Here is a 19,971-nt window from a genome sequence, read left to right as displayed (position 1 = left end):
TACCATCATAGGTCTTACTTTAAAGAAAAAAACCCACAAAACCTCATCTGCCTAACTGCTATGTCTGGTCTAAAAATTAGGCCAGTAGACAGGATTGTACAGTACATTCAGGCAAAGGCAAAGGGACAACAGGGACATATGAGAGCACTATACTTGATGTGACTTTTATGTTTGTGCTTGTACTATACTTCCAGCCTAGGCGCTTGTTAGATTCCACAAAACAGTCCTCTGACGTAGTAGGAGTGCTCTATGGGACCAGGATGATGACAGATGGAAAAATTACTGGGTCCAATTAACATGAGGAAGTTCTTCAAACTTCATCTTCTCTTATCCACAATGAATATTACAAACTCTTAGTGTATAACTTTGAATTTTAGACATTTCTAATTGTTCTCAGGGAAGATGATAGCTAAAGAGCTCTGAAGAAATAATGTTCTTTTTCTATGTTTACATGATACTCATTCTTACAGTAAAAAAATTTACTTAAGAAAGTTACAAATCGCTAAATAATCATATAGCATAATTGTAAAGTCTATTTTATGGAGCCTCAAATATAAATGAACAATTTTAGAATATATGAATGTATGCAGCTTGATGGAGAGAGCTGTATACTTATCCCGGTGTTATTATTTTTCTGTGAGAAGAAATAATCTGACATCTCAGGCAATCTAATCATTCTCTGGAACAGCCTGCTTGTTATTCCTTGAGACTAACATCTGCAGTCTTTGAGTATTTATTCCATCTAGACAGATGTGAAAATGAAAAAAAGTGGTATTGTCCTAGAGAGTATTACAATCAAAGCAGTAATAAAATATTTTGGGCTAAGTGAGTTTTTATTTCCTTAATAGTTTCTCTTAATAAAAACATTCTTAAAGATATATAAACTGAGGAACTTGAGGAATCAAGACAATTCAAAAGCAAAAGGAAATTGTTTCTTGTAATATAAAAAGATAAACCTACCTTTGTGGAATATAAAACATATGTTGAGGAGGTGGTTTATAGAGGACTCCTTCATACACAGGCCAGAGCCCACTTAGAATTCTGAAGAGAGAACTTTTCCCACAACCATTGGGACCAGTTATCAAAAGATGCATTCCTTCTTCTACCTAAAGTAAGAAATAAAATTACAAACTGCAATAGTTTAAAATGATTTATTTTGGCAGCACCTAAAAGTAAATTATTTTTTTAAAATGTTCAAAAACATGATAACCTAGGATGGGCAAGAGATCAAGGAAAAATATTTCAGGGTTGAGAACAAGTTTGGCTTTTGACTATTCTCTGAAGCTAAAAGCATCATAAAATAATTCAATTCCAAAGAAAATGGATCTTCTTGAAATGGGCACTGGCTTTCCAGAATTGTAATTTGTTATCAGATACCACATACACATAGAGAAAAACAGCTGCCTGGGAAATAAGACAAATCATAAAAATTTAACTAAAAATATATTACATTATATTTTGATATTAATATTGGATTAAATTTACATTGAATTCAAATACAACTGAAAATTAACCGCAATTAATAGCTACAAAGCACAGTTATCCAAGGAGTCAGCTGGGCTGTTTAATTTTACACTTCAGCAGTCTGAAATGCTACAAAAATCACAAAAGCCCATAATCAGAGAGAGAAGATGATTCAAATTCTGCTTTATTCACAAATAGAGAAAATATGTTTAACAAACCAAGGATAGAGGAAAGCAAGAGGATTGTATTTTAGTCTCATGTCTAGGGATGAATTAAAACACACACACACAGAATATTACATATATGTGAATAATATATATAATATTCATAAATAAAACAGGTTATTTATTATCTATTGGATGCTTCCCTTTACTTTCTATCTTATTATTGACATTTAAACTGTTTAATTTCATGAGTTCCCATTCCACACAATAGGATGAAGAAGTTGTCTTATTATGGTATTTAAAGGGTATTGTGAACAACAATCAATAGAAACACCATTTAAAATTTTTATCTACTTCTACCAACAGCAAATGAAATTTTATAATCAGTGATACCCAAAAAATAAATATCAGAAATTTACAGGATGTCTGTAGATCTAGCTTTGTATAGAAAGGATACCAATATTCAAGTATCAATAATGTAGAATACATCATACTGGACCTCAAAGATGAAAGAGTATTATTATATTGCTAGCATACCAAGAAAATCTCAGGAAGAAGCTAGAAAAAATTAATTTGTTATCTGCCTGTGCTCTTTCACTAGAGAAAAGGCTAAGGGTTTAATTTTGTAGAAGCATAAATATTTTCCAAATGATTTTTAAAAAATCATATATATCATGGTGAAAAGCACATTGGCAAAACATTTCAATAGGGCCATTCTCTATTAGGCATTCTCAGAAATTTAACACATTTTGAGGGGTAATTGGAGACTTTCTACATTAATGTTAATATTTTTCTCAGCATAAAAGTCTCTGATGCTTAGAATTCTTTTTGTCTCACACTAACTTTTCTTCTGCAAATAATTTTTAATTTTTTAAAAATTTTATTTATTTATTTATTTATTTATTTTTTATACTGAATCTTATTCTGTCTCAGGTTGGAGTGCAGTGGCATGATCTTGGCTCACTACAACCTCTGCTTCCTGGGTTCAAGCGATTCTTGTGCCTCAGACTCCCGAGTAACTGGGATTACAGGTGCCCACCACAATGCCCGGCTAATTTTTGTATTTTTTAGTAGAGACAGGGTTTCACCATGTTGGCCAGGCTGGTCTCGAACTCCTGACCTCAGGTGATCTGCCCACCTCAGCCTCTCAAAGGGCTGAGATTACAGGCATGAGCCACCGCGCCCAGCCTGCAAATGGTTTTTTAATCCTGAAGGCTAACAAAGGTATGAGATCCTTTCCTCTAGAAACTTATTTTTCAATCTATGCAGAGGAAATAGAACTTCCTATTATATTTTAGGGACCTGAGAATTTAAATATAATTTTCTGTCTGAGTTAGAAATAAATAATTATGAAGAAAGTATACTTTACTAATGCATATCTTTGTACAACTTCAGACCTTCTAAGATACTTTCACTAGACTGAGTATTTTTAGTTTAGTTTATTCTATGTAAAAGAAATGGCTCTAAATTTTTCTGCAGAAAGAGTGTGATATGCCCACACTAATGTAGTTAGTAAGCAAAGCTCAAGACATGTACACTATTTATTAACTAAATAGAGCAACAAGAATCGATATTATAAAATGTATCCAGACCAAAACACCCTCTCTATAAAATCATAAATTATAAATTATGAAACCATTAATAAATAGTTAAATACTCTGTGTATGCCATGAGTACCTAATTGGTGCTTGTGGTCAGATCCTAGTAATTAGATCATCCTATAGGTCTATACGTGGAAAAATAAAGTCTGACCAAATTGCAGCTAAAAATACAATTTCTTTAAATTTACTGACACACGAGTTTACCCTGTTCAATGCTACTCATCCTCTCAACTCTCAGTAACCCAAAATATTTGCAAATACATCTTTAATAATTAAACCTTGACTAAAGTCCATACTAAAATCATTAATTAGCATATGTGTTATCATGTTTGTAATTCTTTTATCAAGTCAAATCCTTTCTTTGTTTGAACTAAGCTCAACTTGCTATATTATGTCATTAATGCTTGTCAGCAAATTAGTTTGTACTTGAATCCCAAAATGTGTGTTTGAATTTTATAATGCCTTAAGTCAGAGAGTCAGGTTTATTAGATACTTTTACTTTTTAGTTTTTGTAATTAATACATAAGATATTAAATAACAAATTATTGTCAACAGAATTAAAAACTAAATTCCAATCCATAAATCTTCTGATTATTTTATAATAGTACATTAGTACATGTAATTATTTTAAAAATTTAAGTCACAGAATGTATATTGACAAAATTAAACTTGCTAATGACTTCTATTCATATTTTAGTAAATATATTACAGTATTGGCTTTTTAAAAAATAATTTCTATAAGGTAAAAAATTAAAATTTATTTCCAGGTACAAATTTCTGACGAAATTTCCTATTGTTCCCCAAAATTACCTTGTACACTATAATTTTGATTTTCAACCTGGCAATAAAGCAGTAGAAATCAAATTTCTCTTTTCTCTCTGCTTTCTGAGGAATAACTGCTTCTGTAATTGAGCCACTGTGCATACCTTTCTTGATTTCCCCTTTCCAAATGCTCCTCCAAGTATTTAACATAAGGTACATGAATTCTGAGTTGTTTTGCATTAGTGTGATGGCAACAATCAGAAGATTCTTGAATATCATCTTACTTTGAAGTTTAGCCTGGAAGCCACCACTTCTCCTGCTGGTGTAATTATGGGAACATTTTCACAAATAATTCCATGATCCACATCAATAACTTTTCCTGTAATTAAGAAAAAGTGTAAGATACAAACATTATCACGGGTTTCTGATTAAATGACTTAAATTATTATGCAGTATAACAGGTAATTTCAATTATAAAGATAATTCACAGTAATAAATCACAGAAACAAATGTAAATATAGATATCCAGACCTGAAGCAAAGTTTAATGTAATGCAAATTTGTACATATTGACACATCTACTAGAAAAATCTTTCTGAGAAACATTTTATAATAATTGAATGTCAACATCATTACAATAGCAAAGCTATACAATCTGAAATAATCCAGCCTTAATTTTTACTACTACTCTATTTCCCTAAATTAACATATCCTATAGAAAAAAAACCACAGTGCTAAAAAAAGGGAAATAAGACATAGAATAATGCAATTTAAAAAAATATGTAACCAAATTTAAGTTTAGAAACAGTATAATGAAGAACAACATGACATTAGCTCGAATTCTATTTGTTAGATGAATTTTAAAAGCAAACGATTCATTATGCCATATGTGCAGTTTCCAAAAATAATTTGGAAAATTGTGTCCTAAATAAAAGTAGCATAACACTGTGTTTTTGTGGTAATGTTAGTCACCACCCCTCAAATTGCAATACTAATATTAGGGATTGCTGTTTAAATAATGTTGGTTATTTAAATGTTGGTACTTTGTAACTACTAAAAGCTACCTTCTTAAACTTTGGTTCTGTTGATAAACACTTAAATATAGGAAAATATAAAAGCACTTGAGTTTAATACCTTTAATTGCCAGTGTGTCACTGAGAGGTAATTCTACATTAGCTCCATTCTTGCTATGGCTTTCAGATTCTTGAATGACAGCAGTTCTCTTATAAATGCCTCTTTTTACTTCATCAAAGACCCAAAACATATTGTACACTCGAGCAGTATAGCCTGCTAATTCAGTGACCTAAAAGCAACGCAGAGATATAAAATAGAGTTACTATATCCAAGACAAGATTTTATGTAAATATGTAATCAGTTAAGCTTCTTGACTTAATGTAAAAGATCATATTGCATTATACATGAGATATATATAATACATCTGAAAACTAAAACAGATGACAGTACAAAAGAGCACTATAACACAATAATATGTTTGATTGAAATTATAAAACATAATATACAGATTTCAGAATATTAATGACTCTTAAGGATCTTTCAGTCACTCTGTTTACATGATGAAATTCATTTCCAATAAATTATAAATTTCTTGGAAAGCTTAAGGTCATTCAATGAAATTATAATCTTTTATTTTTGGTATCTTTTTTCTATTTAAAATAGAAGGTTTTAAGTAGGAGAAAAGTACCTTTTTGTCCTATTATGAAATGAATGTTTCCGAGCCAAATTGATTGTCAGAATTCCTCTATTTGGCAGGATACCAATATTGAGAGCAAGCTCAATGAAAAGCTTCAAATCCTTTTCAGTATAATTCCCCCAATCCAGCTTCTTTTGAAGCCAAACATGATTTATATGCCCAAAGAAAAACATTAAATATATTATTTTTTTCTAGGTAAGATTATAAGATGAGCTAAATCTCTACTTTAGTCCACAAAGCTCAATGGAATGGTGCCTTGTTCCTATTCTGTCAGCTGTTCATTTTGGTTAACCTCCTGCTGTTTTTCTATTAAGAGAACACCTTGCTATCAGGGTACTGTGAAAGGTGACTCATTTCCTATCAAGAACATGTTTCTCAATGAAACAGAATGCACAAGAACTAAGGATAGTTCTTGCACAAGAATACACAAGAATAAGCAAGGCATCTCAGAAATAAATGTTTCTTAATAAATTGCGGAAAAATACAACAATGCTGACATTTGTGTAAAATTTCTGTGTATGCAAAACATAAGCAGTAAATGAGTAGGTATTATTATAAAAGCCTTCTGCAACACATCTCTACTGAGAGATCTGTAATTACACTGTTATTTCATTTCTATATGTTAATGTTATAGCTATTTAAATGATGATTTCTAATGTTATCTAGAAGAACCTCTTGAGTTGCCAAGTAGAGGAAAACAAATTTAAAGATCAACAAAATAGGGATTCAAGTGAAACCTGGGCAAATATAAATATTTGCATAGAAAAGAATTCCAAAACCACAAGTAGAGGTCAATTCAAGAAAGGCAGGAGGCAATGAGTCAGTGGACCAGGATGGAATGTGAAGACGGTAGGAAGTGTCTGACAAAAACTAAGAATGTGCCGGTAGACAAATTACTTTGGGGTACAAGACAGGGAATTTGTCTTAGAACCCTAACTCTACAAAGGAAACTTGGTCCCTCTGGTGCTAGCAGAGAAGGCATGGTGGGTGCTTTCATGTGCCGTCACAGCAGTACAAGAAATTTTAGAAGTGAACATTTTATGATTAAAAGTAAATTCAGGCAAAAATAAAGCAAAATGCAATCATTCGTTGAGTTGGAGACAGTTTAGAAAAACTAATTGTTATCATTTCTCTAACCTAGATAGCACAATATTTTAATGTGAGATAAATAAAATTTTGATTTGTCATTTAATTTTAAGTAATTTATTACTCAACAAATCTATCCCAAAGACTGTGTCTCCAGATTATCAAAATTACTATTTGAACTTTTTAAAAAAATTGAGTTGCTTGCTAGCCCTTTGTAACTCTTTTATATAGTTTATTCAAGTCTGACTTAATGTGCAGCTAAATTAACAAAGATGCTTTAGAATTTATATTGATATGATAGCCATAAGACTAACTGGTAGTGAGAATAATTTTATGGGAACATTGTGTAATATCTGAATTAAATTAAGTAATTTTAACCTTGGCCCTGTGGTATCTGCAGGTCTTATTACTATTTTCTCAACAAATATTTATTAACCACATACAGTATTCCAAGTATGAAAATGGATATTAGAAATGTAAAGATGAGTAAGACAGTTCCTGCTTCAAGGAGCTGAGTGGTGTGACGCAGGCAATATACACAGTTATAATGTGGTAAAACATCAGACATACACTGAGATGGACAAAAAACAGGATGACCCAAACTCTGCAGGAAGAATGCGGAATGGTAAGAAGGTATTACCCATTTAATGAAGGAAAGGTAAAAGTTTGCAAGATATATAAGAAATGTTATTAGCTAACATTTATTGAGTGTTTAATATGTGCTGTTTTAAATTTTCTACATGTATCAACTCACAACAACCCCACAAGTCAGTGTTATCATTATCCCCATTTTATAGATGAAGAAACAGAGACACAGACGCTTTAGCGACCTTGACCCAAGGTCACATAATTTGTAAATTCATAAAATGAAAATTTAGGCACTCTGGCTCCAGAGTTCATACCTAAGGGTTTCTTTAAAATGTGAAAACAAAGATATCATACTATAGAGGGAAAAAGAGAAGTAACAATTGATAGTATTATAAAACAAAGGATATTAGCAGAATTACACTTGTGAGTTGCTGCCCTTAATCTTGATTATACTCAGCAATTTTTGGCAGAGAAAAGATATGTTTCCAAAATACTAAGTATACTTGGTAATTGACATTTTGCTTGATTTTCATAAATTTTATTTTAATTGAATTGACAATAAGAAATGCAAGTACCTCTTTGTATGAAGACATAATCCTTTCAATAGCATCAGCTCCAGAGGCCAGTAAATTTCGAGCAGTGGTAAAGGCTTCTGTCCGTTCACTAACCATAACTTGCTTTTGGCCATCCTCTAGATATAAAAACAAATTACAAAACTTGAGTTTTTTTTTTTTTTTAGTAACTTAATGTTTTATATTATACAAACTAAATTGTGGCTAAAACAACCACATATTAATTTTTCATTAGTAGTAGCAATTTTCTAGAAATATAATGAATCATTGAAAATTCAGTGTTTGGGCTGGGTGCAGTGGCTCATGCCTATAATCCCAGCACTTTGAGGGGCCTGGGCGGGCGGATCACTTGAGGTCAGGAATTTGAGACCAGCTTGGCCAGTATGGTGAAACCTTGTCGCTACTAAAAATACAAAAATAAGCCAGATGTGGTGGTGCGTGCTTGTAGTCCCAGCTCCTTGGGAGGCTGAGGCAGGAGGATCACTTGAACCTGGGAGGTGGAGGTTGCAGTGAACAGAGATCATGCCACTGGACTCCAGCCTGGGCCACAGAGTGAGACCTCTTCTCAAAAGAAGAAAGGAAAGGAAAAAAAGAAATGAAAAGAAGAGAGAGGAGAGGAGAGAAGAGAAATAAGTGTTTGTATCAGATTTTGTTTAAAGTTCCTCTTGTTTTATTATTTTTTCCAAAATGAGAGTTGGGACAAATAAATCAAAAGGAACTAAAACTATTTTCATTTAGCATTCTTTCAACCCTTTCCACTTGGACTCCCTGCCCTTAGGAGGGAGCAATAATGTACTACTGGGCGGCCGGGTGCGGTGGCTCATGCCTGTAGTCCTGGCACTCTGGGAGGCCGAGGCAGGCAGATCACTTGAGACCAGGAGTTTGAGACCAGCCTGGCCAACATGGTGAAACCCCATCTCTACCAAAAAAAATGAAAATTAGCTGGGCATGATGGCAGATTCCTGCAATCCCAGCTACTTGGGAGGCTGAGGCACAAGAATCTCTTGAACCCAGGAGGCGAAGGTTGCAGTGAGCGGAGATCACACCACTACACTCCAGCCTGGGTGACAGAGTGAGACCCTGCCTCAAATAAAATAAAATAAATAAAATAAAATAATAAAGTAAAATAAAATAAAATAAAATAAAATACCTACTGGGCAATGAAATAGTATTGATCTGGTAATTAAATATTAATACTACTAATAAACAAACATTTATGGTGTGGTTTCTTTAATAGAAATGCAAATTAGCCGATTCTCATAATCTAGCCTCTGTCTACCTTTCTCAACCATCCTTCACCCTACGCTCCAGCAGCACCCCATACGTGGCATACTCTTAATCCTCTGGCATTTGTATATGTGATTTCTCTGGACTTTAATATACTTTCCTTTCTTTCTTGCCTAACTTTTTCTCCTTCTTTAAGAGTTAACACTTAACTAAAGGTTTTGCTAAGAATCCTTGTCTCTTTCAGTGGACTATAATTTCTTTGAAGGTCAAGACTGTGTGTTTTATTCTTTATTCCTAGTATTCAGCACAGTGTCTAACACATAGTACTCCTTAATGTGCATTGAACGGATGGATGAGTGGATGGATGGATGGATGGATGAACATCCTAAATTACCATCAATGGAGAATTATGGTTAAGAGTTGGGAATCAGACTAGGTTTGAATCTAGGTTTTATTCCTTATAAGCAAGTAGTAAGGTAAGTAGGGCAAGACACTTACCTCTCCACACCTATTTTCTCACCTGTAAAATGATGTACATAACTATCTCAAACAGCCCTATCTTTTAGGGTTCTAAGGGTTATTGGTGAAAACCAAATAAAGCATTAGTGCAATACATGGCCCACAGTAAGTGCTCTAAATATCAGCAGTTATTATTTTTTTCTAGTTGTCGTTGCTATTATTGTATATCCACTCAATTTTAGTTTTAGTATTCAAAATTACCTTCTCCAGGTTGTTACTTTAATCTTTTAATCAATTTGATTCTCTAGCTGGTCCTTCTATACATTATCTTCAAATTTCCAAACTAGATATTATAAGCTAAGGAGGAAAGTAGCAGTGATATAGATAGCCATAGGCTCATTTTGATATTTAGTTCACTCTAATTTATCTCAAAGGATTTCAGTGCAAATATATACTTTATGCCTTGCTGTAATTACCAGATATTTTTACTTTTTTGACACATAGACAGCTCAACTTATTTTGAAAGGGATACCTGCACAATATGAGGTAAAATTCACCCAGCATGTATTTACTAGACACCTAGATGTGCAAGAAATTAGGCAAGATACAGGAAAAAATATGATTTTCAGATTTTTTTCCTGAGAAAGCTTACAGCTTGGTAGAAGAGAGATGTCAAATTCCTAAACAATTATGTAGGGAAGCCTGGATGAGTTAATGCAAGGTGTTTGGAGAGAGCAAAAATTATTACTTGCTGCAAGAGACAGAAAATGCTTCATGGAGGAGTAGATTTTGAGAGACGTCTTGAAGATGGCATAAAATTTTAATAGATTAAAAGTATGGCATAAGCAATAGCACAGAGAAGGGACATGTCAAGTAATGCTAATTGAATGACAAACTGGTTAAGTTTACATTATGGGTTGACGTCAAGCACTGATTTCATGGACTATCAGAATCACCAAGAGTTCATGGAGATGTTTTACCATAGTCCAATGTGTCCTCTCCTAGCCTTACTGATAATCACTGCTCTAGAGAACTACTGTTAGTCCCCTTGAAGTTAATTAGTTAGTTTACCTAAAGAAGGAAAACAAAAAGGCTGGTGAGCATTGGTATGAGGGAGAAGCAAAAGATGTGATTACATAAATAGACTGGGAACAGAATATAGATATTCTTAAAGACATGTAAATGTGTGATACAATTTAGATAGCCACAAAAAGAGTTCCAAAATAATAAATTCTTATATCAGTTAAAATGCTAAGAATAGTTTTGGCTCATAGAAAATCTGGCTGACAATCTAAAATAATTATGGAATTTTATGAATTTGGGTTAAAAGGGATTCAAATAGTAGTTTTCATCGACAGCTTCTGTTAAGAGGAAAAAACATTTGCACAGATGGACTGGCGTTTCATATGGCATGATAATTTCTGTCTTGCTTTGGCAGATTAATGCTTATTGGGTCTTCTTCATGTTTTTAGCAATAAAATAACAAAAGCTTCCTCCAGATCAGATTTTATGTGGCTTTTTATTCTACTAGTTGTTCTTTGGCAGGTACTGTGAGAGCATTGCCAGTAGTATTTTGTCATGCACACACAGCCAACTGCCTGACCTCTAAGACAGGGCCAGATTCCTTAGTGCCAGAGATATAAATCCATGACCTAAAATACTAAGCAGTTTTTATTCTAGGTCAATACATTCTTTTTGTCCTCACCGAATATTTTAGCTATTTTGTCAAAAGTTCCTCATTTAAGGATTTCATATTTAACACTATACCTGTTCATTTTACTGCTACTTTGGAGCTCTGATAGTAACAAGTACATATTGAAAATTGGTCACATGTCTTATTATTTCACAGAAAAGATGGGGAAGAATTTTAAACTTAAGGTTATGCCTTATATATTTATCATAACCCTTGCAAATGTACATCACAAAGAGTGAAGCCTAATGTAAATTATGAACTTTGGTTAATAAGGAATAGATATTGGTTCATCAGTTGTAATGAAAATTCCACACTAATACAAGATATAAGGCATAGGGGAAACTGTGAGGGGAGAGGGTATTTAGGACCACTGTACCTTCTGATCAGTTTTTGTAAACCTAAAACTTACCTAAAGAAATAAGGTGTATTATTTTTAAAAAATAAAAAGTAAGTTTATTCTTCTACTTTTTTCAAGCTTATCATCTGAGTTTCTCTTCGTTTATCTTTCTCTTTGTCATCTTGACAAATCTTGACAAAATTTATAACCTGCGCCTATCCTCCACCATATATAAACATCCATTCTAAGTGACTGAAGATCTGAATGTGAAATGAAAAACCAAGGAAATTTCTAGAAGATAAAATAAGGAATATCTTTATTATGTTGAGTTAGGCAGATATTTCTTAAATAGGACATAAAACCACTAACCATAAAGAAAATTATTGGTGAATTAAACTATAGTAAAAGTATGAATTTCTATTAGACACCATTAAGAGAGTGAAAAGGCCAGATGTAGGGTGGGAAAATATATTTGAGATTAAATGTTTGTGTGTGTGTATGTGTATGTGTGTGTGTGTGGTGTGCATGTATATGATATATCCAACAAATGACTCATTACATAATACATAAAAGCTTTTACAAATCAATAAGAAAAAACTGATAAACCAATGTAAAAATGAGCAAAAGACTTACAGGCATGTCATAACAAAGGCTATCCAAACGTCCAATGAATAAATAAAAGTGCTTAACCTCAATAGTCATTAGAGAAATGCAAACTAAGACCACGGTGAAGTACCACTATACACTCATGAGAATGTCTAAAACGAAAAAGCCAGACAAAGATGTGGAGGAAATAGAACCCTTATACATTGCTGTTGGGAATGTAAATTGAAAGAACTTTTTTTGGAAAACTGTTTTACAAAATCTGCTAAAGCTGAACCTATGCATAGCCTGTAATCTAGCAGTTTTACTTCTAGTTAAGTACTCACAGATATGTATATATATACACCAAAAGATCTGGACAAAAATGTTCTTAACAGCGCTATTACTAATACCCAGCAAACTGGATACAATCTAATGTCTGCTAACAACAGAATGGTTAAATAAAATGGTATAGTCATACAACGGGATGCTATATAGCAAAGTCAATAAATATACTATGGTTATACTCAGTAACACTGATGAAGCTCATAAGCATAATACTGAGTCAAAGAAGCTAGTCATAAAAGAGTATGTATTATATAATACTATTTATGAAATTTTCAAACTAGCAAATACTACTTGATAGTGAGGTCATTATACTTTGTGACAACTCATTAACTGGTACACTAATGATTATGCCCATGTTGGCATATATGCTATACTTTAAACAATTATAGTCACTTTTATGCATACCTAATTAGAGTTTTAAAGTACGCCTTTGATATGTATTGATAATACTGCTATGTTCATTGGTCAAAAAGAGTACAATTATATCCTAATTGGCCCACAATATAAAATAACATTTCAAAGATCTGGCATTGGAATATGAGACAATAATGCAGCAGAAGCTGAAGCTATGGTTATAATCTTATTGGCAGTACATTTTAGGAATAAAAGCATCACCCATGCTACTGGAGTGCATGCAGTGCCTTTCAGTTACTCCTGATATCCTGCTTCACACTCACAGATCACAAACATGTTGACATTACTGGCAGTGCTAGTAGCTTAGACACTCTTTTTTCCTGCCTGTTAGGCGTCTGTGATAAGATATTGACAGAGTAACCTCATAGCTTTCACTGGCCTCCTTGCCCAGAACAGCTTTTGATGTCAAGAGAAGAAAGGCAGCCTACTAATGTTAAAGAATTGAGGTTGTAGACCTCAGGTAACTATTTTCTTCACATAATTTCAGTCATTCTCTTAATACTAAGTAAAGAAAGGGGTGATAGTCTTTAAAAATAATATAATAGAAACTCTACATAACTAACACTTCAATGCCTCTTTGCCAACCATTTGGTCCCATGGTTACTCTGCCTCAAACTTACCCATGTTCCTTATAGAATAAGTTCCAATGTAGCTAATATGGTGGCAGCATGATGCAGTAGAAAAAAGCAGTGCATCTGGAGTTATATAACGCCCTCCATCCTTAGAGCTTCCGCTAACTAACTGTGTGACTTTAGGCAAAGCTGGGGCTCTAGACCAGATGGCCTTTAAGCTCCTCTTTTGATGTGAAAATGCCATGTTCTGTATGTGATTTTATTATGTGAATTTGAATACAAACATAATCCTGTCTTTACCATAAGATTTCACTTAAAGTTTTAGGTGGATAGTACAGCAAATCTGCAATAGAATTATTTTTCCTTTCCCTTCCAACAAAAATTATGCGGGTTCTTCCTTTCTCCATTTTCACCTCTGAATTCCTAATCACTTTTGAACTTGCTCCTTTAAGCTACAGCAGTGATCATGTTAGCAAACATCTATTGAATATCTGTGAACCAGGCCTTGTTCTAAGTTTCACATATCTGATCTTATTTAATGCTTGTAACAACGCTGCTATCATTTCTCTCATTTTGGAAATGTGGAAATTGAAGGACAAAAGGTTACATGATTTGCCCAGGGTCACAGTCTAGAAAGCAAAGAAGCCAGCATATGATCCAGAATATCTGACTCAGGAGCCACAGGGTAAGAATATGATGAATATTAACAATTGCTTCTACCTAGGTTCTTACTTAGCCAAGGACTTTCAAAACACATTAAGTATGTTACATGTAACTTCGTAAAAATTTTGAAAGATGTGTATAATTATCTCTATAGTTAAGATAGGAAAACTGATGTACATAAAGTGTATGTAACTTTCCCAGGAAAGGACAACTATCAAATAGCAGAGCCAACATTTGAACAGCAGCCTTCTTTTTTCTTCATTTTATCCTCTTTTTCCCCGCTCTACTTCACATTTTCCCCTTGCCATTTCTTTCTGACTCACCTATTTTTCTACCTTTTTTTTTTTGCCTTAAAATATATAAAGCATCATGCACTTTACCTCTAACATAAGGGACAACTAAAGGCATAAGTGTAAACTATGACTGAAGATTAGATTAGAATACATGGTATGTAATTCCAAGAACTAAAACCCTAAAGATATACTATTATCTTAAAAAAATTCTTTTGGCTAAGTAAAGTCACTCGGTATTTTCATGTGTTAAGTCTTTGTATGACAAATATATTTAGTAAATACATACATACACCTTCAAACATTACAAGCACAGATAGTAACCCTTGATATTACAGATTTTGAAGAACATTCTCAATTAATAGTCTGTCATATGAATTCATTTTTCTGTCTATGAAATTCTTACGTTACTTTTCTCTATATAAAAATTTTCTTTTGAAAGAAGCTTTAAGAAATACTTTGTTTCACTTGCCTCAATGTGGTTATTATATTTCAATCTAAAATTTTAATGTTTCTTTAATTTAATATGGTATTTTCAGGATTTGTGGGATTTATTTTTAAATATATTATTACATCTTGTTAAATAAGCTTGTTAGATTCTTTGTATACATTGTTTACTTCTTACTGGTCTCTGTGGGGTTAATTTGTCACCATTTAATAGCTGCATTTTTGCTGTTCTATGTTGAATACTCCAGGGTTTTTTAATAACACCAGTGTGTCCAAGCACTGACTAACAAAACTACATCATAATCTTGTCTATAGAGTTGTCTCTAATATACATTATATATTAAACTTTTTAAATGAGTATTGTTATTTTAAGAAATGACTTTTTAAGTGAATATCTGAAAATTTTGACTTTTTTTGGTAAAACTAACATTAACACCATAGATTTTAAAGTGCCATTCTCTCTAATACTCTTTTGAAAAAGTAATTTTATTTCATTATGAAAGGATTATGTCTAAAATACTATTACTAACAATACCTTTTTCAATATAAACTTTTTAAAATTAAATTCTTTTTAGTAAATTTTGAAACATAAAACCAGATAAAATTCAATTTTCTCAGTGGTCTACAAATACTATTACACAGATCAGTTGTGAAGTATAATTGATATATGTATAGCACTTGCCACAAAGAAAGGCTGACAAATACTAACTTACTGAAATGAACATATTTATGTTAAGAATAACTCAACTTTGACAAGTGTTTTTGTAAGGATTGGTTAAAACATTGAAGCACTGTTTCAAAACATTAAGGCATATTATAATTATGTTTTTATTAGATCACTTCAAACAAATAACTATTCATCCTTAATTCTGAACAAAATAACTATAAAACAGTGCAGATTCTGTAACAATATTCTTAGTTTTCTAGGTAATAATTGTCACCTTTTATTTTCTAGGTAATAATTGTCACCATATATCAAGTATAACATGCTCTGTACTTCATAAACATGATTCAGTTAAATCCTCACAACAATTCTCTGAAGTAGCCTTTCTGGTTCTCATTTTACAAATGAGGAAACTAAGGTATAGAGAGTTTAATCAACTCTAATTAAACAGACTAAGAGGATACACGTAGGAAGAGGGGGAACCAAAAGTTGAACAAAACTCTGTTTCACTACAAAGCCTATGCTTATGGCCAATTTTAGTCCAGTGATTTTTAAGGAGGGATGTCTTATTTTAGAAAAAGAGTAGAAAATACTTCTTCAGTTAATTCTTCTCTGTTCCAACCAATTAAGATCCAAGCTCCCATCCAAGGATGATAAAACATTTTAACATTGTCTTTTCTTCCTTGCCCTTATCTTTCTTTGTTATTCCAAAGAATAAAAACTGTTATTAAAAACTGTTGAGACAGTGGTAGGATAGAATTAGCCAGCTGCAGCTTGACAACCACCATTCCTACAAAACCACCAAATCATGCTGTATAAGAGGTTATCTGTATTATTCACAAGTAGAGGAGCCCTTATTCCATGGCACTTAAGCATTCTCTGAAGCAATATTCCTGCTTGCCCATTGTAGTCAATGGACTTTTCAAATCGCAAAGCAGGGCAAATTCAGTTATAGAATATTTATAGACTAAATGTATGGGATGTATAGAACTAATGTTTATAACACATGAGGAAAGCTTGTGTTATACTCTTTCTGAGGGTACTAACTTGTTCTGAGGTTAAGTGTAAACTAAAGAATCATCCTATATTAGGCAATATAATTAAAATTGCTCAAGGTCAACTCCCAGAAACACTGCATCAGAGATCTCTGAAATAGCTCAGAACTGGGAACGTCTTTGAACCACTGTCTCCTTATTTCATACTGCTGGTCTTATCACTGGACGCTGTAAAGTCTGCCATTGTTTCGGACCATTGTTAACTAGAATACAACTATGTACACAGTTTAGCTCACATAAAACTAGCAATGACAACTTCAAAAGAAATGATGTTAAAAATATATTTGAGATTAAGCATAAATGTCATTACCACCATCTGCAAAGCCAGTTGCAGTGATAATAGGTATAGCCACCATAATTAGTCCACTGCTGCTCCAAACATACTTCATCAGGAACTGTTCTATCATGATGTACCACAAACGTTTGGATAAAATGAGGTTCATCTGATCTGCTAAAGCTTTGTAACTTTTCTGAAGTTGTTTCATTTCTACCTATAGAGAGGAAAAAGAGTTGAGGACTTTTTTTAAAGATATATACATATTCTTCTTTTTTTTTTTAGTATGGCATTATCTATGCATCTTAACCAATAAATGCAGATTAATACCAGTATTAGTTATTATTTAGTTTTGGTCACATGTGTATTATTTTTAAAAGTTTATGCTACTCAGTGGACATAATGTTAGGTATAAAATACATATAAGTAATTTATAGTTATGATATTTAAATTTTATGTATGAGATGTTAAAATTAAATGATATTATATGAGACATGAATAAACAATTATTAGAGCTTTGTCCTTGTTGATTACACCAAAAAATATCTGAAAATGGACACATGACATATATATGTATAGACTCCACTTTTGAACTGACTCAATTTGTTGGATTTTGTCTTTTATGCAAGAAGTCTAAGCACACTATAATTTATATCATTGAATTCAATAGTTCAAGAAGAATCACAAATCAATATGATATAATACAATATATGAGGTAAATTTTCAAGTGGGAGTAGGATTCCTAAATTTACTTTAAATATTCTTTTTCGGGTTGCTACTGCTATTAAAGACACTGATAATTACAGATGCTTTAAAAATTAAATAATTCTGCTTGGTGATTGACATGCCATCTTAAACAGTAGAATACTTTATTTTATTCACCAAGTCATTTAAATTAAGACTGCATTGCCTTCAAAATTTCTGTCATTTCATATTCTGAAGTTACCTTCATGCACTGTGAGTATGTATAATTGGGCTAATTGTTTTAGGGATCTGCTTAATGTTGAAAATCTTTAATAATTAAAAACATTCTGAAACTCCTTTTGTACTCCTCATTTCTTCTCTAATCTCAGCTTTTTTTTTCAAAGCTAGACAAAATTTCATTTCACTTCCTCTTTTCATTTTGTCAAAATACAGTGCTGAACATGAACTAAGAGTAGTAGAAATGCCATTTTGTGAGACACTCTCCTACACTTCTTGGGAATGGGGATGCTCCATATTGATCAGACATGCAAAATTGTTAAAAATGTCTTCTATAAGAAACCCTGGCTTTTCCCCCCTCTTGGACAACAAAGGAACAACAAAGAATATCATTCTAAATTTTCCATTTCAGTGGAAATATGTTTAGTCTTAGTTTCCAAATATATATTTTCTTCTGGTAGGTGCTTTAGGACGACCTACCAAGTTGGGATTTAAGTTTTAAGAAAATGCGTTAGAAATAATTCTGAGCATATTTGAGTAACTGAGGCTAAGTAGACTTTTTTAGAGTGCTGCAAATTTTATTCTTCTGAAACTTTAGAAAAGTTTGCACCCTATAATTCTTTAACTGGTTACAGTTAAAAGGGGTAATGAAGCATATATTTTAATTCAGGTTTAGATGTCAGAGGAATCTAAGACACTAAAGAAGTGGGTCCATCGACAGGACAACAGATGGTATCTGGCACTGCAGTGGCAACTTGAACAGTCTCACATTTCACCCATCACCTTAATTTCTATCTTACCTTATGTCCTCTGTAAAAGGCAATTTCTTCTACATTGGCTATAATTCTCGAGTGCACATACCGCAAATAGCCTTTTCTATGCGCTTCCTCTGCCACCAGTTTGCCAAATTTGGGAGAACAGGCTTTTAACACTTTAGCAGTGGCATATACCACAAGTCCTGCTAGTAGGGTGGGCCCAATTGGGCTTGCTCCTCTGGATGTAGCAGTTTGAATGAGTGTATAGGAGGTCAGCATTACATCTAAAATAGGTTTGGTCAGATTGGAATACAAGTGAGCCACAGATTGGGAGAACATCATAATATCCTCCGTAAGAGACTGGTCAGGGTTTGCCAGCCTCCCATCCATATTGATCACTTTATAATAAGTCTGATTTGTAAAATAGGTTTCATAGGCGTGGTCTACTAGGCGAGTTCTGAAGGCCAAAGCCAATTTGCATTCCAGGTACCTTATTGCACTGTTGACGAAGGTAGCAGGGATGGCAATCATAAGCCACTTGATTAATTTGATGATGAAAGTCCGAGGCTTCTTTTCCACAATGCTTTTCACGATTTTTCCATCCAGACCAGCCACATAGATAGAAAGAAAGGTTCTTGAGATTAGAGCCACTGAGTGCAGGCAGAGCCACCCTGTTTCAGTGGTCACAAGTTTTGGAAACAAAATTTTCCGAAGTTCTAGTAGCTGTTTGAAGAAATCTGCATTCACTCCAGGCGAAGGTTTTTCACAAATGGTCTCGGTGCAATGCAGTATTTCTGTGTTCTCTGCAGCAGGGTAAGCTGCTTCTTTTTTCTTCCCGTGGCCAGATTGCTTTAAACGCTTGCCAATGATGGGGTAGAGGGTTTTCAGAGCATATGCCGCAGCCACCAGGCAGGCAGCCCTCTTAGCAGCACTCGATCTGGTCCATTTCACTCGATCAGCTGCTGCATTTAGCATATGTGTCATTTTCCCAGTTACCCAAACCGGCTTCCAAAAGAATTCGTTTTAAAAGATCATGCTTCACAGAAATCCCCAGCAAATGTTTCAGAAAGTCCTACAGCGTCCCATAGTCTGCAGCGTTTCTCTTCCACTGTTGTGTTTTTAATTTTGTTCTGCTGTGACAGATGCAGCAGAGCTCAGACTCCGCTGCATCTACCGGGAATGATTCTCTCAGAAGCTCAAGCTGAACCAAGCTCCTCCCTCCCAGGCCCCTCATTGGCTGTGAGGGCGGTGGGACCTTGGAATCCTCGCAGCTTCCCTTTGAACCTTGAAAATGAGGAGAGAGCAAAGCGAATTACATCCTTC

At 33.5% G+C, this 19,971-nt stretch overlaps 1 protein-coding gene across 3 annotated transcripts in view; it reads right to left on the bottom strand.

The window, feature by feature from the left end:
- The window catches only part of ABCD2 (ATP binding cassette subfamily D member 2), a 74,880-nt gene extending 54,909 nt beyond the window's left edge, over window positions 1–19,971 (bottom strand). For all 3 annotated transcript variants that reach the window (XM_019037827.4, XM_055356944.2, XM_055356946.2), the window contains exons 1-6: window positions 18,694–19,971; window positions 17,009–17,189; window positions 7,951–8,066; window positions 5,125–5,293; window positions 4,276–4,370; window positions 961–1,106 (exon numbers count right to left, since the gene is read on the bottom strand). In XM_019037827.4, coding sequence (XP_018893372.1) covers window positions 961–1,106; window positions 4,276–4,370; window positions 5,125–5,293; window positions 7,951–8,066; window positions 17,009–17,189; window positions 18,694–19,632 — 1,646 coding nt within the window. In that variant the 5' untranslated portion in view covers window positions 19,633–19,971. The remainder of the gene's footprint in view (window positions 1–960; window positions 1,107–4,275; window positions 4,371–5,124; window positions 5,294–7,950; window positions 8,067–17,008; window positions 17,190–18,693) is intronic.

This window comes from Gorilla gorilla, chromosome 10, assembly GCF_029281585.2.
Source record: "Gorilla gorilla gorilla isolate KB3781 chromosome 10, NHGRI_mGorGor1-v2.1_pri, whole genome shotgun sequence".
In the NCBI taxonomy this organism is placed as follows: Eukaryota; Metazoa; Chordata; class Mammalia; order Primates; family Hominidae; genus Gorilla; species Gorilla gorilla.
The sequence above is the reverse complement of the archived record's forward strand: the minus strand, read 5'-3'. Positions and strand labels throughout refer to the sequence as shown.